This window comes from Panicum virgatum, chromosome 7K (assembly GCF_016808335.1).
Source record: "Panicum virgatum strain AP13 chromosome 7K, P.virgatum_v5, whole genome shotgun sequence".
Taxonomy (NCBI): Eukaryota; Viridiplantae; Streptophyta; class Magnoliopsida; order Poales; family Poaceae; genus Panicum; species Panicum virgatum.
In genome coordinates this window covers 49,437,874-49,458,825 of record NC_053142.1, presented here as the reverse complement: position 1 = coordinate 49,458,825, position 20,952 = coordinate 49,437,874, and the positions used below count along the sequence as shown (strand labels likewise).

The 20,952-nt window shown below is 44.9% G+C and overlaps 1 protein-coding gene across 3 annotated transcripts; it reads right to left on the bottom strand.

Moving 5' to 3' along the window:
• Window positions 1-542: 542 nt before the first annotated feature.
• Window positions 543-19,153, bottom strand: LOC120641966 (protein TSS-like). Of its 3 annotated transcripts, none has more exons than XR_005662459.1 (23): window positions 18,826-19,153; window positions 17,430-17,491; window positions 17,029-17,121; window positions 16,239-16,311; window positions 8,880-9,188; window positions 8,728-8,786; window positions 8,472-8,603; window positions 8,307-8,348; window positions 7,660-8,193; window positions 7,375-7,565; window positions 6,700-7,213; window positions 6,287-6,349; window positions 5,977-6,078; window positions 5,567-5,887; window positions 5,396-5,488; window positions 5,199-5,300; window positions 4,987-5,091; window positions 4,659-4,792; window positions 4,278-4,461; window positions 3,427-3,558; window positions 3,233-3,345; window positions 3,075-3,178; window positions 543-2,432 (listed from the first exon to the last, which is right to left on the bottom strand). XR_005662459.1 is itself a non-coding variant. In XM_039918318.1 (23 exons), the coding sequence occupies exons 1-23, from the start codon at window positions 18,902-18,904 to the stop codon at window positions 780-782; spliced, it is 5,172 nt and encodes a 1,723-aa protein (XP_039774252.1). In that variant the 5' UTR covers window positions 18,905-19,148; the 3' UTR covers window positions 543-779. The 3 variants fall into 3 exon arrangements, 1 of the variants encoding a protein (XP_039774252.1); XR_005662460.1 differs by having other exon boundaries at window positions 3,075-3,148; XM_039918318.1 differs by having other exon boundaries at window positions 3,075-3,156; window positions 18,826-19,148.
• Window positions 19,154-20,952: the final 1,799 nt, after the last annotated feature.

The following is a 20,952-nucleotide window of genomic DNA, read 5'->3' as shown; positions in this document are numbered from 1 at the left end:
TTAAACGGGAAACAAGTCCAAAAAAATGACATCGCCACCGCGTAGGTTTATAAATTCTATAAGGATTACAAGAATTTCCCAGAAACTAGTGCATTTCTTACAGTTTGTTGTTGTTGCTGTTGCTGCTGCATTTCAATGGGTTCTTTGTAGCTCCCAGCAATCCAAGTTACTCCAACGGATTCAGTTTGGTTTGCTCTCAACAGCTACTCTATATACCGCTGGATGCAACAGCTACTCTATATACCGCTGGATGCAACAGCTTTACTATCAACAAGTTCACGCCTGGACTCGGTGGTCTGGTGATCCGGTCTGCAGCAGCAATGGCTTCACTGTGAACTGGTGCTGATATTCTGACAAGGCATCCAATGGCCACACTGAGCAGATTTTAGTTTCACCATAACAGAAGGCAGCAATAAAGTATGTGCCTACACTAGCAGATTCAAGCTTTTGAACGTTTGAAGCTTTGGCGCCGAGCAGGTTCAGTTTGATCTGCTCTGACAGTACCTGCCATCATAAATCATCACAACTTGAGAAAGTGCATAAACACTGAAAGGCGAACCTCCACTGGAACATTGGATGAACTTAACATCTGCTATATATATCCTATGATTCTGTCTTATAACATACAGAGGCGATATTTTATTCAGCGCTACAGCTACCCCAAATTACAATGGATTTATTACCAAGGGTATTCCGGAAAATTTTTGTACAGTTTGACTACATGCTCGCTCACTTGGGTAGGGCAAAATTCTGCTACCAACCGTCTAAGCATAGACACCTTAACTGACAGAAGTGCAAATAGACTGCTGAGAATAGAGACCATTTATGGGGTTCATGAATGGCTGTGGCCTCCTTCGACGTTTTAAAACCATTGTAAATCCCTCTGTATCCTTCAGACCTTTAGGCACCTCCATGGCTTTCTGTTGTTTATCAGAATCTTGCCGACCAGATGCGTTCTTGCTTATGTTGCTGCCCTGTTCATTATTGGCTTCATCTGAACCACTTGGTTTTCTGTCTGGTACAGCAGCAGTGGAACCTAAACTATCATGCACCGACTTCACAATGAAACTGAGCAAAATTTGCCTTGCAAGTTCTGTTTTGTACGAATTTCTTAAGATGTCTTTCCCTCTGTTTTCCTTTCCTTTACCTGAAACGACTTTCTCAATTTGACCTGCCTTTTCTGCGGTGAACGTTTCAGCCTTTACTTCATCTGTGATCTGTGAAACCACATCCTGGTCAGAATCAGTCACAGGATTAGCAGGACTGGGTTCTCTGTCAGCCACATCAGATTGCTGAACAGTTTTTCCAGGCACAAACTCAGCAGCATGGGGATTCATGGTCGTGGGGGAGTAGCTACCCCTTACAACAGTGCTCTGGCTGTGTGTGTAACCTTGTTTCCTTTGGAAAGAATGCCCAGTACGATAGTACAAGGTGGACCGAGGACCACGAGGCACTCTAGTATCAATGGCATGAGGAGGAATCTCCATTGCTTGGCTTGGTATTGCCTGAAGGACAGCACTAGCATCATATATTGCCACTGTGCTGTATGGGTGTGACATTGATAAAAGTGATCCCGGATTGAATGGAGGTGCTGAAGCAGACAGTTTGCTTCCAGATGCTTTCTTAAGTTCTGAGGGGCTATCGTCGCTGTTGCTGTCAGGAGGTGTTTCTTGCTGACCGATTCCGTCTGGCTGACTTGAAAGAACATCTTTGCTGCTATCATCATTTGGCTTTTCCTTCTCTTTTTCTGTAAATTTTCTGTCCTCTTCCTCGGACGACAGTGTTACATCAGCATCATGTTTGTTTTCTTTCTCCTTTTCTTCGTTCTTCTCCAAAATTGGCTTCAATACCGTGCCAGGGGGCGAAACAGCCACATCTTTGTATGATACAAACTTGGAAGCAATACTAGTTGGCCTGTTAATTCCTGTGGGTTTTGCTTGCTGTTCTGGTTTAGCCGTAGTATTGCAAGACTTCTCTTCAACAATGTTGGTATCCCCATTCAACTTGTCGGTTTTTAAAAAGCTACCAAAGGAGAGTTGGCTAGGAGCACTTGCAGCATCTTCTTTGTCTCCCTTTGTTTGCGGCTTGAAACCACTCCTATAAACAGAACCTGTCTGACCATCTTCGAAGCGATCAACCATTAATTTTGTGAGAGCTGGCTTCCTGCGACTGCATTTCCTCCTTATATTTGCAGATCGCCCGGTCAAACTAGCTGCTTGCCACCCTTCATCAGAATATTCTTCAGGTGACAAAACATCGGATTGCTTCTGCTCATCATGGGCAGCGTAATTTTCTTCTAATACCACAGGAGGATGCGCGTCCAGTTTTTGTTCTTGAAATACATCTTTGGTTGCTTCAAGAGAAGATCCTGAATCAAGCTTGAAGTTCTCCTTTTCTTCAACTGATTCACCATGTTGGGCTCTGATATTATTCTGCATTCAATACTATATGTCATGAAAAAGGGAAGTAAGAGGTAACAGGGGACAAGAAAGAGGCTCACATAATGCTTTGCACAACAGCAGCACCTTTAAGTTTACACAAGAAATGTAAAATAAAATTTTCCCCTTGGTACTTCATGTATTAACATAAGAAAAATGAGAATGCATAATGTTTGCTTTCAAAAAGGACAAAGGATGTTTGAAGGCATAAAAATATACGTGATACATGGTGCTAAATGATGAACGGTTGTCATAAACAACAAAACTTAAATAAATTGTATCCATGAAAACTGTTTAAACATCTAAATGATTGTATAACAACCGTTTCAGAGTTTGTGTTCCAAAAATGTCATCTGAACGTCTACGAAATGGCCATAAACTGGATATGCTTACAGCCTAAGAACTAGTTCATATATAGCACCCAGTGCGGAAAATATTGTGGCAATGCTATTCTCATATATATATTTATCACGGATGATGGTTGCATCACAGCAGGTGTGCACCTATCTCTTTTCACTATCACATAAGCATTCTTTAATACTGGAGTTTTTTTTAAAAAAAGTAGACATATATCTATTCCAACTATCTTTTTAAAATGACAGGTCTTGAAAAACAAAAAAAATGCATTATAATCACCTTTGCACGCCTGCATTTCCTTTGCATATCCCTCTCTTTCCTTTCTTGGTCCGGACTAATGAAGTCAAGAAGATCTGATACGCTGGAAAGATAGATGTTTCAATCTAAATCAAAATATTTTACAATTGACCATTAACAGCTTAATCTTAGTTCCATACCTAAGATGTCCTTTACTAGCAATAGATGAATCAGGTTTTGGCATTCCTCTCCGAGCAGCCTCTTGTTGTTCTAATGCTTTTGACTCGAAATACTCTAGCCATGCAGCAGCATCCTGCAACAACAAATAATGTGTTAATTTAAGATAACACCAGAATATATGGCCTGTATTGTTGTACATTATGAGAACAAGAACCTGAGTTCGGAGGTCATCTTGCCCTAGTTTCTCCTGAAGGATCTGCAAGGTGGTTTGTTCATGTTGCACGCTTAGGGAGTATGCGTCCATCATCGAAAGGGCTATGGCTATGGCATGGTAGCTTGCAGCAGTCTGATTGATTGAAGAAGTGCTTGTTAGTTCATATTTAACAGCAAGTAATTCAATCACTGGGTTGTATGCTTATGACATATTTCACTGAAGCATACATTGACACTAATATCTTACAAAAAAAATACAGCAACACAATACCTTTTAAGAGAAATAACAATAATGTAAGCAATATAGTTTCAAACTTGGAGCACAGAATACTATTAAGAGTTTTATGCTGACAAACGTGAACATATGTTACTGAGACACCTTTGAGGGTGAGTAATAAAGAACATATGGTTTGTTGATTGCTGAAAGGTGAAAGCTATATCACAGTTAGTTGGGACATCCACTGTATGCCTATTAGTAATAGGATAATTCAAATATACCAGAGGTGTCTCACATGTAATGTTATAAGACATACATTACACCACTTGCAATTATAAGACATACATTACACCCCTTGCAAGTAATTCTGGAAGAATATTGATGCAGCAGTTTCTTCTAGTAATGTAGTTAGGAGTTAGGACATCTTACTACATATATATGAATAGTTGAATTGTTCGAGTGAAGATTGGAATTTGATCTACAACAAACATTTCCATGAAACCCTGATTACTGTTAATGTGAAATCCCTTTGATAAACTCATGAGAATATGTCAAGCATGGAGTGCCCAAATTTACATCATGTTCTTTAGCGTGATAAGATTGAAAAAAAAAGAACAAAATCTAGATTATTTTACCTGGATGTGATCAGCTCCTAGCAATCTCTTGTTGCACTTCAGGGCTTCATGCAAGTACCGAAGAGCAACATGGACATTTCCCATGCCTTCTTCCATCATAGCCACATTAATGTAGGTGGCAGCTGAATTTGGGTGTGAAAGCCCACACGAAAATTGAAGCAGATATAGTGCACGGTTGACATACCTTCAAGAGGAAGGTACAATTAGGTTTGGAAGCATACATTGCTACTAGAGCAGAAAGCTGCAGGAGTCGTTTTAGTATGTATGCTGGCCTAATGCATATGATGGCTAGATATAAACTAGCTTGATGGTAGACTGGTTTAAACTAATGCCATCAAGTTAGCTTTCATGCTGCTTCAAAGAACATATAACGACACTTACTTTAAAGCCATTTCAATGTGTTGCAGTCGGTAGTAGAAGACAGATAAATCCCCATAACTCTTCATAGTTTCCGGATGATCAAGACCAAGTTCCCTTTCATTGATATCAAGTGCCTTTTGCTGATATATAGTTGCCTACCAAGAAATAAAAGTAAATGAAAATCCAAGGTTGATTGAAGAAAACAATTGCTAGTTTGATTGCTGGAACTGCTATGAAGAACAAACTTTACAGCTACAGTTGTGCTTTTTTAAAGGAAAAACTGGTTTAAGTAAACTTGCATATCCAGCAGATAGAACACGAAGAAACTACAACAAAATCATCTTATTACCTGATTAAAATCTCCAGTATGATAAAGGACAACAGCAAGAAGGCTGTATGCATTAGCAGTCAGTCGATGGTATGGACCACAGACAGCTATAATTTTGGACAAAGCCTTCGAAAAGAAGAGAAAAAACACAGATTTAGTAAACAGCATGCAGACATGATTTTAGCACAGCAGTTAATAATGGAAAAGGACAAAAAGGTTGACAGTATATGTACCTTTGTTCCGTAGCTGACAGCATCGTCTAGTTTTCCTTTATCCAATGCCACCTTCGATGATTCCAGCAAGTTTCGACCATCAATTGAGGAGTAGACCACATGCTAAAACAGAAGGCGCACAAAAAAAACAATCTAATAAAAAACTATATCCAAGAAACAGACAATAAACAGTTTCCTAAGTATCAGTAATATACTACCTTGCATACAGGAACAATGCTGATAATGTCAGACTTGTCGAATGGGTTAGGGCTATTCATATTGTAATCTTTTGCAACCAACTCTAGTCCAACCTGAGCAACAAACCATATCAGTGCCTGTTTAGATAACAGAACTATGAACGTTCCCATAATTAACTTCACTAAACATACCTTGCTGCAAAGCCCTCTCAGAATGATAAATTTTCGCAGGTGTGCAAATTCATCTTTCAGTTTCCAGTTGAATCTTTTTGAAAGGAAGCTCTCTACCCATTTCAATCGCAAATTATGCTCGATATGTGCATCCGTATCAGCACCATTTTCAAGTCTGGGGGATCCTAGTAATATGTTTAGAGTCTCAGCTATAGCTGCAGACATATTTTGCATGTCATCAACAGCAGCAATAACAGCTCTGATGACATGCTTAAACGACCTAATGACCATCTCATGAATGCATATAGACTGGATATGTGGGAGCTTCTCTGCTAGCTCTACCTGATTAATTTAGAGAAAGAACGTCAGATTTTTATCCAACTTTGTGCAAACATGGTATTAAAAGCAATCATACATAAATTTACACCCACCACACGACCCAAGGAGGACATGTTAAGTCCCCTTGTATGCATGAAATCTGTCATGGTTCTTCCATCGACCGGAGAAAGTTCAAGGGATGCAAAATCAGACACCTGTGCAAATTGCATTCCAAAAGAAAACAAATTAAGCATTATGGGAGTTAAAAAACAATTAAGTCTCAAGACCATATATGCTTGACTACCTTAAAGTATCAGTAACCTAACTCAACCCCCAGTACCATAGCAAGAGTTTTCTATGAGGTAATTAAAGCACAAATCAGGATAAGATAATTGAAGTATAGAATGTTGATACAAGGCTTACCAGCTTTGGGAGTGCAGTATCATCATAGAAATTATGGGCCATCTCTGTGAGTTCTTCAAGGGACTGGATCAAGAAATAATAAAATTAGAAAACAAAACACAAAAAGTTCACCAATATTTCCTTGGTGAGCTCTTGTATTGCAACATAACAGACTTCGAAACTTTCATATCAGAAGATATCGATTGACAGTGTTCAAAAACTCTAGTATAACTGGCTCCCAAATTATTCACATGCCTTTCAAAATTTAAAACAACTCTGTGAACTTGCCTACTTTTTTGTTGTAGATATTAATAATAGTAGAAAAGAAAAATTGTCTAAGCATTTTAGAGAGAAGTTATTAGCAAATCAGAAGTGTACTTCTAGCCATCTTAAAACAGAATTTCTAAGAGAGTGAACTTGCATAATTGATTCACCTTTTCATGAAGGCCAGCTCCCAAATTCTTCAACCGAAAGAAAGCATCCTCTGACATTAGCTTGCTTATATCAGCCCCCTTAATGGTTTCATCAACAGCTATCTTATCTGATTCTAGCATACCATTCACTGGTGAACAATTACTGTTAGATTCTTCCTTCTCAGAACCAGAACCTTCAATGTTGCATTCTTTCTTTTTTATTTTCCTTAATTGTTCAAAATGCTTTCCAAGACCTTTGACAGCTGGTTCTTTGTCAGCCTTTATTTTGTTTTCCTTACCATTATCAGACTTTGGAGAATCCTTTTTCTGCAAGTGCTGCAGCCAGGAGGATCCAAGTTCCCATCTGATAATTCTAGGATTTTTGTTAGGCATGCTATCCATCTTTCTCAAGCTGTCCTCAAGTACTGTGCGTGCCAGTTTCCGTGCAGGATTACTAGCATGAGACTTTGGGCTCGGATACTGGTTACCAACAGCTGTTTCTGGATTGATAATTCTCGGGAGTGGTATTCTTAAACTGAAACGAAAAGAGGAGAAAAGGTGTTGTTAATAGAGCCTTTTTTTCCATGTGAAAAAATGTATTAAAGCAAGGCATTTCTTTAATGACGAGCAAACATATCATGATAAGACATTGAACCTATTACTAAGCAAGTAAAATTACATGAGTTCATATCAAACCTGTTGATATTCAAGGCATTTGAACCTCCATCCGGATGGTCATCCACATCAATGTTCAGCACTCCATCAAGATTATCAGAGGTATCATAGGTTTGTTTAACATCATTACTATCCTTTGCGCGTTCAGAAACCTTCACAGTTGCTGTATATCCACAATGCTTGACAATCACCACTCCTAGCATTGAAGAATCCTGGATAGGAATTACATGTTCTCGGATATTAGCAGCTTATAATTTCAAACATAGAAAATGAGATATGATAAAAGAGGAATGTGAGAGGAATCACCTTAACAACAACACTTTCATCAGAAGTCAAACCTTTCAGAATATTTCTTTGTGTGATATCCATAGCCCCCGTTGGACAGAAGGCAACACCATCAACCTTGTCCTCCAGCTTCAGACTAGCATCAGCCCCATCCTTCTTCACAGTTATATGCATGTCCCCGACACGTTCCTCAAATATGTTTGAACCAGGCATACCACTATGCGCACCAGTTGAGTTCATAGACTGATTAACGAGACGCCTTATTGTTGATGCAGCTCTAAAAATTGCTGTATCTACAAACAGATTGTGTAAAAGAAAAGTTTTCCGGTCCCGGATCACCCGCTCTTCCTCAGTTTTGCATGGCATTCTTGCCAAAACAGAAAAGTCTTTTGACCACCGTCTGATGTCATATTTTCCGTCGCGTCCATTGCCACCCCCATTACCACCCCAATTCTCATCCTCGACTGGCAGTGCTGGACACTTCGTAGCAGGGTCAACATATATTGGAGGGATAAGCCATGTGTTTGCACGGAATCCATACGGCAAATTCCCAAACTGCAGATGCAGAAAAGGTTATCTCAACAAAAGTTCATGAACTACATCACTCTATTCGATCTTCAGTACAAGAAAATAAAAACAACTGGTGAAAGCGTATTCACTATTACAACCTTGTTGTGATCCACAAAAGCTTTCATTAATGCCTCGTATGCCTGTGGAAAATAAATAATACCCGGAACTTAGAGAAGTCAATGCATTATCAAAACGGATAAGAACAGGAAGCAAAGCAAACTAAGAACAGAAGATAGTGAAGATTAGGATTCACGGTTACTAACATTTGCAAATGCATTGCTGAGCTGCTGCAGTAGGTCCACCAGGGAGTGGCTTACGTTGTGCGGCTTCCCTGCCAAGTAGAAACCCTTTACTGAAGCAACTACATGCAGAAGCTTGCCGTTGCAAACCTTCACCTGGACACAAATGGACTCCTTCATAAAGCGTATGCTCATACCCACATGCTTAAGTTGGTTATTTCAAATCCAAAGCCCCAATTAAACTTTGCTAGTGCGTTCAAGAGTGTGCGTGAGAAGTCACCTCGATTTCGAAGTAATCGCCTTCCTGAGAAGCGCCATTCGCCTCCTTCCTCCTGATAACTGCAGAATCGAAGCAGACACCTCGCGTCAGATTAAGAGAGCGCAGGCCAAATGTGAATGGAATGCTTCACCGGGGGCAGTGAGGAGCCTTACAGTGGACGGGCGGGGTGAGGTGGGCGAAGGAGAAGAAGTCGTAGAACTCCCCCAGCTTCGGCGGCGGGCGGATGGCCGCCATGTCGTGCGCCTCCGATATCGGCGGCGCGCCCTCGCCAGTGCTGCCGCCGCCATTGGCCCCAGTGGAGGCGGGCGCGGGCGGGGAGGGCGGCGTCGCGGGGCGCCCGTGCTTGGACGACTTGTGCTTGGCGGCGCCGTCCCGGGGCTTGGCGAACGCGGTGGTGCAGGCGACGATGTCCAGCAGCCGGCGGACGTGCGCCACCGCCTGCTGCTCTGTCGCGTACTCCTCTGCAAACAAGCCGATGGGCTCAATTAGAATCGAAAGGCCCAATTGAATGATTGTGCCGTGCTTGCCCGCGACTTGCTGGACCTGTACTTGGGCCCCAACACTACTACATTAGGAGCCCAATGGAAAGATATCAACTTCTTTTTTCTTCTTCTCTCTAAAAAAACTCTCACAAAGTTATTTCAGTTCCCTAAAAAGCAAAAATATTCAAAACAAAAGGTAAACCAAACTCTTCTTTTGTAACTGCCTTGTTCATGCATACTAGCTGTTAGGGTTTAGAGTGGGTAAACTAAATTCAGTCAAATTTTGAGAACCAGTATTCTCTCAAGAAATTAAGGAATGAAACCGGCATTGGTTGTTACAACAAATCGGCACGGCCCAATTAACATCACGCTAGCGACGTTCCCAGCCGAGTCAACAAGTTAGAAATATCACTCCTCTAAAAAAAACAAGTTAGAAAAATCACACATCACTGGAGCGTGGCCCTGACAGGTGATGCACGAGGCCAGACGGAGTATAGTAATGGCAGTGCCCACTGGGAGCCTGAACACCTAAAAATACCCGTGGAGTTAACCAAGCACCCACCGCAGATTCCAAGAGGCGTCGCTTTGTCCCGTACCAGGAGATGAGACCCTTCGGAGCGCAGAGATTGGCAACAAAACAACTGCAACTTGCGCTGGGTCCTTGCGTAACAACGCCATTGTTTCGTTGTTGATCCCGTCACGGTGGACAGAGACGGGTCCCGTTTCTATCTATGCACGTTGTTGACAACCAAAATTGACATTCGACAATACCGGTCAGACGCTGTAGTCCGTCCGGCAGCAGCCGACCGGTCTGACCGGTAGGGTCGACCGGTCTGACCGGTCCAAGTGAAATCCGAGTACAATTAGGGATTTTAATAGATTTAGATCTTGTAATAGGATTTATTGCGAGATAAGTCCACCCCACCCTATAAATATAAAGAGTCACGGCCGATTAGGTATTCAATCGATCAAATCAATACAATTTTTATCTTTTTATTTTTCTCTTGCCCTAGCTTTTCCAATCTACTATTTGTTGTTCCTCCGTCGTCTCTACGTCGATTGAGGGCGTTCTAGGTGGCCTGCCGACCCTAGAACAACCCTACGTGCGCCTGCCCCGACGGGACTTTCCGGGCTAACGTTCGTAGGCTTCGTCACCGATCTGCCGGCGGCGACCGGTCTGACCGCTCCAAGGGACCGGTCTGACCGGTCTACGCAGGAGGCGCCGCAGCGAGCTGCCTCTTCGCGCCGCACGTTCGAGTGCATTCGTGTGTTGATCCTGAAAGGCGTCAACATACTTTTTGGCGACTCCGCTGGGGAAAGAATCAACCGGCTGCCATGGCCGGTAAAATTCCTAAACCTAGCGATGTTGATGCCGCCAACATCCAAAGGCCGACTGTTCAGCAACTTTCGGCCGAACAACAGAAGGCTCTTGATGACATCCAGAAGAAGATCAGAGAGGAGAAGGAGATCCAGAAGCTAGAGGAAGAAGCCATGAAGCAGTACATCTCACACTTCTCCATCGACCGACAAGGGAAGGTCACGACGGATGCCGGCTTCGATGCTTCACAGTTTGAGGTAAAATTCGATGAGAGCGAACAGCTCGTTCTTAATTCTGAAATAGCTAATGCTATAGATGATGTTGTTTCTTCTCATGTGAATAATAAGTTAGAATTTATTGGTCAAAATATGCATGATATGTTTGATGATCGCTTTAGCCGAATTGAAATACATTTTGGTATGAAGTCTGTCGGTAATAATGCATCTACATCTAATACCGATAAGGCAATTCGTGGTTCGGCAATTCCAACTAATAATGCTATTATGACTAATTCGGCTAATCAGTAAAGCCGAATTAATTATAATGCATCACCTCATGTCAATGTGCCATATGGGGCAGCAAGTTCGTTGCGACATTCCACACCGCCGAACTTTGCTCAACTTGGTAGTACCCCGATCACAAATCGGCTTAACGCCGATGATGTTGGATCAGGTAGTATCAAAGAGGAGGTGATTAAGATATCTCGGCAAACTTTTGGTATAGAGCCTAAAGCCAAATGCCGATCTTATCAAAGGTCATACCCTGAGAATTATGATTATGTTGCATATCCTCAATGGTTTAAAATTCCTGAATTTGTTAAATTCACTGGTGATGATAGTAGAACTACATTGGAACATATAGTTCAATTTATTATACAATGTGGTGAAGCTAGCACTAATGATATTTACAATTTGAGGTTATTTTCTTTATCTCTATCGGCTGCTGCATTTACATGTTTTATTTCATTTCCACCCAATTCAGTTTTCACTTTTGCTGATTTAGAATAGAAGTTTCATGATTATTTCTTTAGTGGTGAAACTGAATTGAAATTGTCACATCTCACATCGGTTAAGCAAAAGATACATGAAGGTGTTTCTGAGTATATTAGAAGATTTAGAGATACTAGAAACCGATGTTATAGTTTGATAATTTCTGATAGAGATTTAGCTGATCTAGCTTTTGCTGGTTTACTTGATTTTCATAAAGCAAAGCTAGAGTGGCAAGAATTTCTAGATGTTAGTCAAGTTTTACAAAAGGCTCTGGCTAATGAAAGCCGAGCTAAAGAAGCTAGATATTCTTAAAAGTCCAATGAAAAACCTAATCGTCCTGTTTATGTGCTCGGGTGTGATTCCAATTGTTCGGACGATGAAGGTAAAGATGTTTATACCGCTGAATTTGTTTGGTCCTCTAATGATAAACCTTGCGCTTGCGGTTCTCTTAAGCCGATTCCTAAAGATCGGCAAGAAAGATTTACTTTTGATGTATTCAAATGTGAGAGGATATTTGATGAATTAAATAAGAATGGTTACATCAAGATGTCGCATGTCATACCGCCACTTGAAGAATTAAAGCGGCAAGCTTATTGAAAATTTCATAATACTTTCTCTCATGCGACTAATGATTGTAATGTGCTTCGGAGACAGATTCAATCGGCTGTTAATGAAGGCCGAATAATTGTTCCACAAATGAAGGTGGATCAGAATCATTTCCCTGCACATACACATGTGCTTGAATTGAGTAATCCTAAAGTGTTAATTCGGCCAAATCAAGCCGAATCAACAAAAGGAAAAAATATAATCATTGGTGAAGAAAGGTCTGAGCCTTCGAAATCTCATCAGGAAGCTCCAGCAAAGAAGGTCCCTAAAGATTCATTGAAGAATTCAACGCTTGGGGGGCAAGAACAGAAGAAGGGCGCCAGGTCTGCTCAGACCGGTCTGACCAGTCTGGAGACCGGTCTGACCGGTCGATCTGGAATTTCTGGAAAGAATTCCAAAAACAAGAAAGAAAAAGAAAGGCGCCGTCCAGAGGCAGAGGGAACGGCCGGACAAAGTCAAGGATGCAAATCCGTCATCATCTCAAGAGCAATCGAGTTTGAGCCAAGGTAATTCATTTAATGGACCGATTTCTCCATGGTATTGCTGGTATCCTTATTATATGCCTTTGGATTATAGTAGGATGCACATGCAGTCATATTATATTCATTATCCTCCTATATACCCAAGCTTTGCTTCACAAAGACCGATTAGCGATAATCTGGTAAAAAAGAACATTGATTGCAGCAAGGAGTGTGAGAAGAACATAAAACAAGATTCAAAATATCTACAGCCGAAGTGGTGTCCTTCAGGTTTGTCTCACACCCAAAAGAGGAGGATGCAAAGGATGCGCAAGAAAGAGTCCATGGAACAGCAAGCAGAGGTTATACCAACAAGGTCGGCGACCATGAAGCAGGTATGGAAGCCCAAGCAAGTTGTTTCATCATCAACTTGAGGAAGAAGCAAGATACGGCCGATAAATCGTTATCGCCCTTAAACAATTTTGGTTCAGAGGAGTGTTCTTTGGCACGCAAGCTTTGCCAAAGAACAGGGGGCATATGTTGACAACCAAAATTGGCATTCGACAATACCGACCGGTCTGACCGGTACGCCCTAGCGGTCTGACCGGTCAGACGCTGTAGTCCGTCCGGCAGCAGCCGACCGGTCTGACCGGTAGGGTCGACCGGTCTGACCGGTCCAAGTGGAATCCGAGTACAACTAGGGATTTTAATAGATTTAGATCTTGTAATAGGATTTCTTGCGGGATAAGTCCACCCCACACTATAAATATAAAGGGTCACGACCGATTAGGTATCCAATCGATCAAATCAATACAACTTTTATCTTTTTATTTTTCTCTTGCCCTAGCTTTTCCAATCTACTATTTGTTGTTCCTCCGTCGTCTCTACGTCGATTGAGGGCGTTCTAGGTGGCCTGCCGACCCTAGAACAACCCTACGTGCGCCTGCCCCGACGGGTCTTCCCGGACTAACGTTCGTAGGCTTCGTCACCGATCTGCCGGCGGCGACCGGTCTGACCGCTCCAAGGGACCGGTCTGACCGGTCTACGCAGGAGGCGCTGCAGCGAGCTGTCTCTTCGCGCCGCACGTTCGAGTACATTCGTGTGTTGATCCTGAAAGGCGTCAACACACGTCCCTCTCAGTCCCATTCCAAGATTACTGCTAGTTGATAGCCTAAAATAGCTAACCAATTGCAAAGTTCTACCATCATTTCGCCTTCATCGTTGGCTCGTTGCTGTTCCTGAACAAGACGCTTTGCAATCAGTTCAGAAAGTCCTAGGTGAGCGGATCACCTTGTCAAGTTTTGTCAGTGGGAAAAAAGATAGCCAATTCAAGTGAAGGTGCCAAAGCTGGAGTTGGCCTCAGAATGTCAGTTAGGCAAGTGAGACACCCTTCAAATATGAGGATCCTAACTGGCAGGCGATCAGATCACGGCAGCCACCAGAGCTTGATCCACGTGCTTTGATCAATTGATCCAGCACCTGTGATCTTCACATATGTGTTAGGCCTAACAGCCAGATTCCTGTGGCCTTTGGGTTGTTGTGTTGTGTTTGGTCGGCAATTTTTTTACTGCTACCCAGTTAGACAATTTCCACCACAATCTTTTTTTTTTTGCGAGGAAACCACCACAATCAGCTTATTGATCAGAAACCTATCGTTTGGTTCTCTTTCAAACCAGAGAAGAAGAATAGTAGATTTTTTTCAAGAAAAAGGAAACAAGATGTGAATCGAATGAGGTAGAAATAAAATTGAATGAAATGAAAAAAAGTAAGATAACCTATCTTTTCCAATAATATCCAGGGGCGGAGACAGGTGGGCGGGCAGGGGCCTGGCCCCCCTATGATCCCCAAATTTACATTGTAAATTTAAATTTTGATTAAATTTTTATATAAATTTGTATAGTTGGCCCCCCTAACAATAAAAAAATTGCCATCCTGGCTCCGCCCCTGATAATATCTATACTACCGACATATACTACTCATATTACTAGTGAGCCTTTTAGCAGTATACAATTATCTAGATCGTTCGGTTCGATGTTTATATACTAGTCTTTTTCGAACACTAGTGTGCACTAGTATTGTGTGCAGTAAAAAAACTACCAAATATTAATTTGCCACTTGCCGACGCCACACGCGGGTCTGCTCTCTGATTAAACTACACTGACGACAAAAGCATGACCACTAGTACTGTGCTGCTAACATTTTCTATCAAGCGTGCCGACGACGTCTCAATCAGACTGAGCAATCAACTTCCCCGTGCTTGATGACTAATCAATCGTTAATAACTAAGCCGGCCCGTCAAACCCTTGGGGTCCTAAATCTCGCTGAAAAATAAAAGAAAAAAGATTTGGTCAGAATCATATGGGCGCGACTAGGACTAGTAGGTAGCAGGACTGTGTAGGAGCCTAGCAAGCCAGCAGCTGCAAGTCTGACGAGCCTGGATTTTCCCACACACATGGAGCGACCACGCCGGGCACGTTCCGTGGAAAGTCGCGCGATGCCGCCGCCGCCGCCGCCGTCCGTACCGGTCACGAAAACATGGGTGCGATGACGCGCCACGGAAAGAGACACGAGCAGCACATGCGCATAGGCAGGACGCAAGAAACTGGTGGGTGGGGGGGGGGGGGGGGGGGGGGGGGAGGTTGGCCACCGCCGTCCCATCCGCCGGTCGACAGGGCACCGGCAAGACGGGGGGCAGACTCCCTGGCGTCTGGAGCTCCGAATCCCGGGGGCAGCCGGGGCCGAGAGGGGCGGACGTCAGGGGCACGAGCACGATGCGCGGCTGGTAACCGAGTGCAGGAGGCACTGGGATCACCGGATCAGGAGCCCGAGACCGGACGCACTGAGCTATAGCGGGGCTAGCTGCCTCGGTGTCCAGCATTGACTGACGGGAAGAAGACAGTGGATCTGAAGAATGGCGGTCAGCATCGACGCCGGCAACTGTTGGGTTTGGGGCGTGACGGAGGCGCACGACTGGCTCCATTCAAGATGCGTCGCCGCCATGGGCGGCGCGTCGTATCCCGGCCACGGCGACGCTGGAAATGGATTCAGCCGGCCATGCCATCGATCGGGGTTCGATGCCGTTTGGATGGACGACGACCACGCTTGCCCTTCTTGCTCGTCTCCTGGTCTCTGAATGGCCGGCGGTAAGGACTCTGATCGAGCAGCAAACCACGTGTGGCGATGGCGACCGAAGCAGTGGCATCCCTTGATCGATCAATCATTGATGCACGCTTGGACTGGCCTGCAACAGACTAACAGAGGGGTGTCCTGTTGGTGCACGTGCACTTGCTTGGACAGCCGAGTACGCACGTTTTTAAGGGCCTGTTTAGTTCATTTTGCAAAAAAAAATTGCAAAGAAATCTTGGTCATTTGAAGTACTAAATGGAAGTCTATTTGCAAGCTAGCTTGTCAAGCTGCTGCTTGCTCCTTGTACTGAAGCACTCGCTGATTCGGGGCTCTATCTACACGATGACACGCCCCCATCAGCTACCATCTCACTCGCGTTTGGACACCAAGGTGAAGTGAAGAACAATGTGAAAGCTCCGGCGACACCAAACACCAGCAAAGTGAACGTACGGAAGAAACGAGGGAGGAGACAGCAGCACAGCACCAGCGCTCCAGCGGTGGTGGCGTGCGGGTTCAGCCGGGAGGCACCTACCTTCCACGATCCGGAGCGTGCAGGGCTTGAGCGCAACGATTTCCACGCCGTCCTCCAGCCGCGGCCCGCGTGCCTGCCAAGCAACACATGCGACCACCATATCAGTGAGTCAGGTAGCCAGCCAGCCAGTGTCCATGCATTGATGCATTGACGCAACGCAAGCAACCAACTATCCCGCACTAAGGCCCTGTTTAATTCTTTACATTTAATTCTTTACATGTAAAAATTTTGCGTTAAAATTTTACTAATTTGAAGTACTAAATGAAATCTATTTACAAAATTTTTTATATAGATGGGTTGTAAATCGCAAGACGAATCTAATGATGCTAATTAATCCATAATTAGCGGATGGTTACTGTAGCATTACTGTTACAAATCATAGATTAAGTAGGCTTATTAGATTCGTCTCGCGATTTACAGCCCATCCATGTAAAAAATTTTATAAATAGACTTCATTTAGTACTCCGTACATGTGTCCCAACATTTGATGTGATATTTTTTTTTTTTGCGTTTACAGGTTTACGGGTAAAAATCTAAACATGCCCTAATTTACCAACCCCCGGTTGATGAATGGATGGATTTTTCTCTTTTTTCCCCCTAACGATGACAGGTTGAGTCTCCTCGGTAGTACCGCAGGGGACTCACCCGCTGACGCGTGGGTCCGAGTACCGTAGGACCCACACGTCATTGAGGGAGAGTCCCTCTACGGTACTGCATTCCGTACTGCGATTGAAATTGGAGAAGGTACTCGATTGGCAGTTAACACTTAAAAGGGGAGGGCGAACATTACCACATGGGAGAGTGAATAGTTTGTCAGGTGACACGTCTCCACGTTGGACCCCAGCAGCTTCCGCACGTCCAGAACACGGTCCGTGGATATGCCCTACGGGATCAGAGCAGCAACAACAGCAGAAGAGACGGCATTAGCAAACAAACCACACACAAACCTCGTCTCTCTCTTGCTCTTCATGGCAACACTCTTGGTGTCCCGGTGGAACCAATGGGTGTGCAAAGTGCAAACCATGCATTCAGCTGGCACCGGCACCTGCACTTTGTCAAAGACATGATGCCAAGCCACTGTTCATCTCTCTTTCTTCTTTTGGATGTCCTGTTCTTGTTCCTTTTCAAGTGGCTTTGTGTGTGTTAATTCGTTCGTGTGTGGGAGAAGGCATGGAGCCCGGCCGCACATACCTTGAGTGTCACCTGGGATTCGTAGGGGGTGACGACCGTGACGTCTACCACGCTGGGCACAACTGCACAACACAAGAAACAAAAGCCCCCGGTTCATCAGTGGTCTGTTCTCCAGCAGCAGGCAGCAGGCAGCAGGCAGCAGGCAGCAGGCACGAGATCGAGCAGCAGCGCGTGAAATGAGGGAGCACGCGGAGCCCGCACGGCGGCAGCCCGCGATTCACTCGGCTCTTGCGAACCGCATGACCCACCCAACCGAACGGGGAGCGTTACACCAACAAAAGGAAGTGGTAAAAGGAGCTGGATGATAGTAGCAGCCAGTCCTGGTTGGTTGCTATCACCAGCTGAAATGGAACAACAAAAGGAGCTGATGGACGGGTCAAGGAGCAATCATGGCATAGCGAAGCGCAGAGCACGAAACCCCCCAATGGAAAAGGGTTCAGCAGCATCAGCAGAGAGCAAGAGAAAAAAATCCTCCGGTTCAGTACGGAGAAAAGCAAGCGAAGCGAATAATATGGTTCATGCAGACGCTCGTCCAGTTTTCCAGTGGCTATGGAAATCTTGTTGTCAAAACAAACACAAGATCTTCTTCTGGCCTCTAATTGTGGACAGATTAAGTACTCGAAATATTCTCAGAAGAAATAATATGGTTCTACCATCGTATGATTGTGCTATCTATAATAACGGCATTGAGAAAACCTTACAACATCTGTTCTTCCAATGCCCGCTAGCTTTAACTTGCTGGAATATGTTGCAAGTGGACTCAGATTCATTTTTTGGAACCATAGAAAGCATCAAGGCTCAAATCAGCTCACCCATGTTCATGAGTTTAATTATCTTGTTATGTTGGACCATATGGACAGCAAGAAATAAACTGATATTTCAAAGAATTCAACTGTCATTGGAACAGTGCCGGGCTACTTTCAAAAAAAACTCGCGTTGCTTATGCATCGAGTCAAGGCGAAACACAAACCACAGTTAGAAGAATGGATAAGTTCCTTTGGTTGAGCCTAGTTTTAGTTTTGATTTTTTTTCTTTCTTTGTTTCCTGAAATCCGCGTTATAAAGACTTTTTTACTTTGTTTTAATATATATATTCAGTAGGAGTCTTGAACTCCTCCTGTTGCTTCAAAAAAAAAGAACAAAGGGGGAAAAGGATTAGACGCTAATAATGGGCTAATAGCAATCCTTCTCTTTTAGCCTTTGTTTCACATGGAAAGAAGGGAAACTAGAATCATGCAGCTGGGTTGAATGTTCTGAAGAAGAAGAAGAAGAACAAGCAAGCTTCGTTTATGGCAATTGGCAAGGACTCGCAAAGCTGCAGCAGCGCGCGCGCGTGTATGCGATGAACAAAGGCGGCGGCTTCGACTCGACAGAGCACGCGTGGTGATATGATATACCTTTCTCCTCCTTCTTCCTCTTGTCGCCTTTGCCGCCGCCGCCGCCCCTGCCCTTGCCACGGCCGGCCTTGGGGGCCATTGGCTTCCCTGCCCTGCCTCGCTCTTAGTCTCACGCTCCCACCCTCCGGCCCGGCGGCGACTACCCTCGAGCGCGAATGGCGCGGTGGCAGCCGACGGCGGAAGGGTTTAAGCCCCCTCCTGCTCCCGCAGAGGAGGAGGAAGAAGGAGAAGCAGAGGAAGGGGTAGGAGGCGAGAAGGAATGAGGAGGGGGGTGGGTGTTGCGAGCGGAGCCGGAGCGGGGGGAGAGGATATAGGATGTGAGGCCTGCGTGGTATCTCATCTCATCAGACCCACGGATTTCAGCGCCTCGCCATCCTGGCCTCTCGTTCCGGCGCGCCGGTAGCGTCCGATGCGGGGGGCCCACGCTGGCAGTCACGGCGACGGGCCGAGAGGCGGGCCCCAGCTCGCCCCGCGCTGGACCGCTGGTGGACGCCGCCGCCGGCCCGGCTCGTCGACGGCCGAGGTTGATTTGATTCCCCCCGCTGCGCTGCAGCCTGCATGCACCGCGCTACAGTGCGGCGTACTACTAGCCAGCCAGTCTAGCACCAGCGGAAAGGGAGAGGGGGCGAGAGCGAGAGGAGACGGATGCGGATGGGTCGGGGGTGTTGTGCGAAAGCTCCGTGACCGGCTCGTGCGGGAGCGAGGCGGGTACGGCGCCGGTGCGGCAGCGATTGGACGGCCACGGGAGGAGAGGAGCCGGGGCGAGGAGGACAAAGCAGGCAGGCACACAGCTGGGCGGCAGCAAGAGGGGACGGGACGGTGAGCGAGCGAGAGGCCTGGACGGCTGGACGTGGCTGGTGCTTGCGGCCAGATGGCTCGCGCGAACGGGCACGGCCAGGCCGCCAGAGGCCGGAGCCGTTCTATTGGGCGGCGTCCCGGTGGCCGGAACGAGCCGGAGACGAGGGGCGTGGCCTGGGCTGCGTACGTCTGACACGCGGGGCACGAGGGAGACGGTGACAAAACCAGGGCGCATTATTGAATCTCATGCACGACAATGTAAGATGCGCTCCAGTCGTTTCGCGGTCGATCTCCTAGTCCTAGCACCCGGGTGGTGAATTGGGATGTCAAACTGGCAATGGAGTGGTTCAGTCGGGTAGAAATAGAATATTCGGGGGAGCGTGATTATGAGCTTGGAGAACGCCGACGGGTATTTAGGTCGGATTAGGACTAGGACGGACGGAGGCAAACCCACTGCAGGTTTACTCTGTGCTCACAGGGCGTAACTAGAAATTTATTTATTTTTTCCATTGTTAAGGGAGCCAACAGTGCTAATTTATCTAATAATTTGATCAAATTTAAAATTTTCAATGCAAAACTACAGATCATAGGACGGGGGCGGGGGCAGCGGGCAGGCCCCTACGCCCCTGCTCTGCGCAAGTCTCACAAGAGGTTTTATAACTGTCTTACGTAATGTCATGTATTTAGTCTGATTGTCTGAACTCTAAATGATTCATCGAAATGCTCCATATGCCTCCAGCTCTAGGTCTAGAATTTCTTCGAGCTACAAATACATAGCTGCAAGGAATCCACGGATTTTCCGGATCCAGAGTTTTACCAAACATGACTTTAAAATACAATACAACCGACGGTGTATGATTAAAGTAGACCATTATATTTGTTGTCTATTAAGTAACATATTAAGATCACGTGTCATTACCTGATTCCGCCTAAAAGACAGCATTAGTAGTTTTTAAGCCACGGCACTGATATATACCGCCTAAAAGACATCACTAGTTTTTAAGCCACTAGTGACTAGCCAACGATATTTGTTTTTCTTTTGCATTGCAAAGACAGAGATATTTGCACTTTCTTTTTTCGAGAGGAAGATATTTTGGCCTTCCCTTGTGTGAAATGGGTGCGTCAAGCATGATGGCATGGGCTTCGGTGCTGCTTTAGAATTGTTTGTAGCATAGCTGATTGCTCTATGTGCTGTTGCCTGCTGGTAACAGAAGTACATAACACCAAGTGCCGTTTTACAAGAGAACAATGCATTGGACCCTCCCAATGCAAGCACGGCAAAAGGCTCCACATTTTGTTACAAAAAGACTTGCCAGCTCAAAAAGTAGT

Bases quoted from the DNA above. Each gene is read 5' to 3' on its own strand.
- LOC120641966 (XM_039918318.1), bottom strand. From the start codon at position 18,904: ATGGCCCCCAAGGCCGGCCGTGGCAAGGGCAGGGGCGGCGGCGGCGGC. The intron at 17,492-18,825 runs GTATATCATATC...TGTGTTGTGCAG, and splicing joins GAGGAAGAAGGAGGAGAAAG to TTGTGCCCAGCGTGGTAGAC. The intron at 5,888-5,976 runs GTGGGTGTAAAT...TAAATTAATCAG, and splicing joins TGTCCTCCTTGGGTCGTGTG to GTAGAGCTAGCAGAGAAGCT.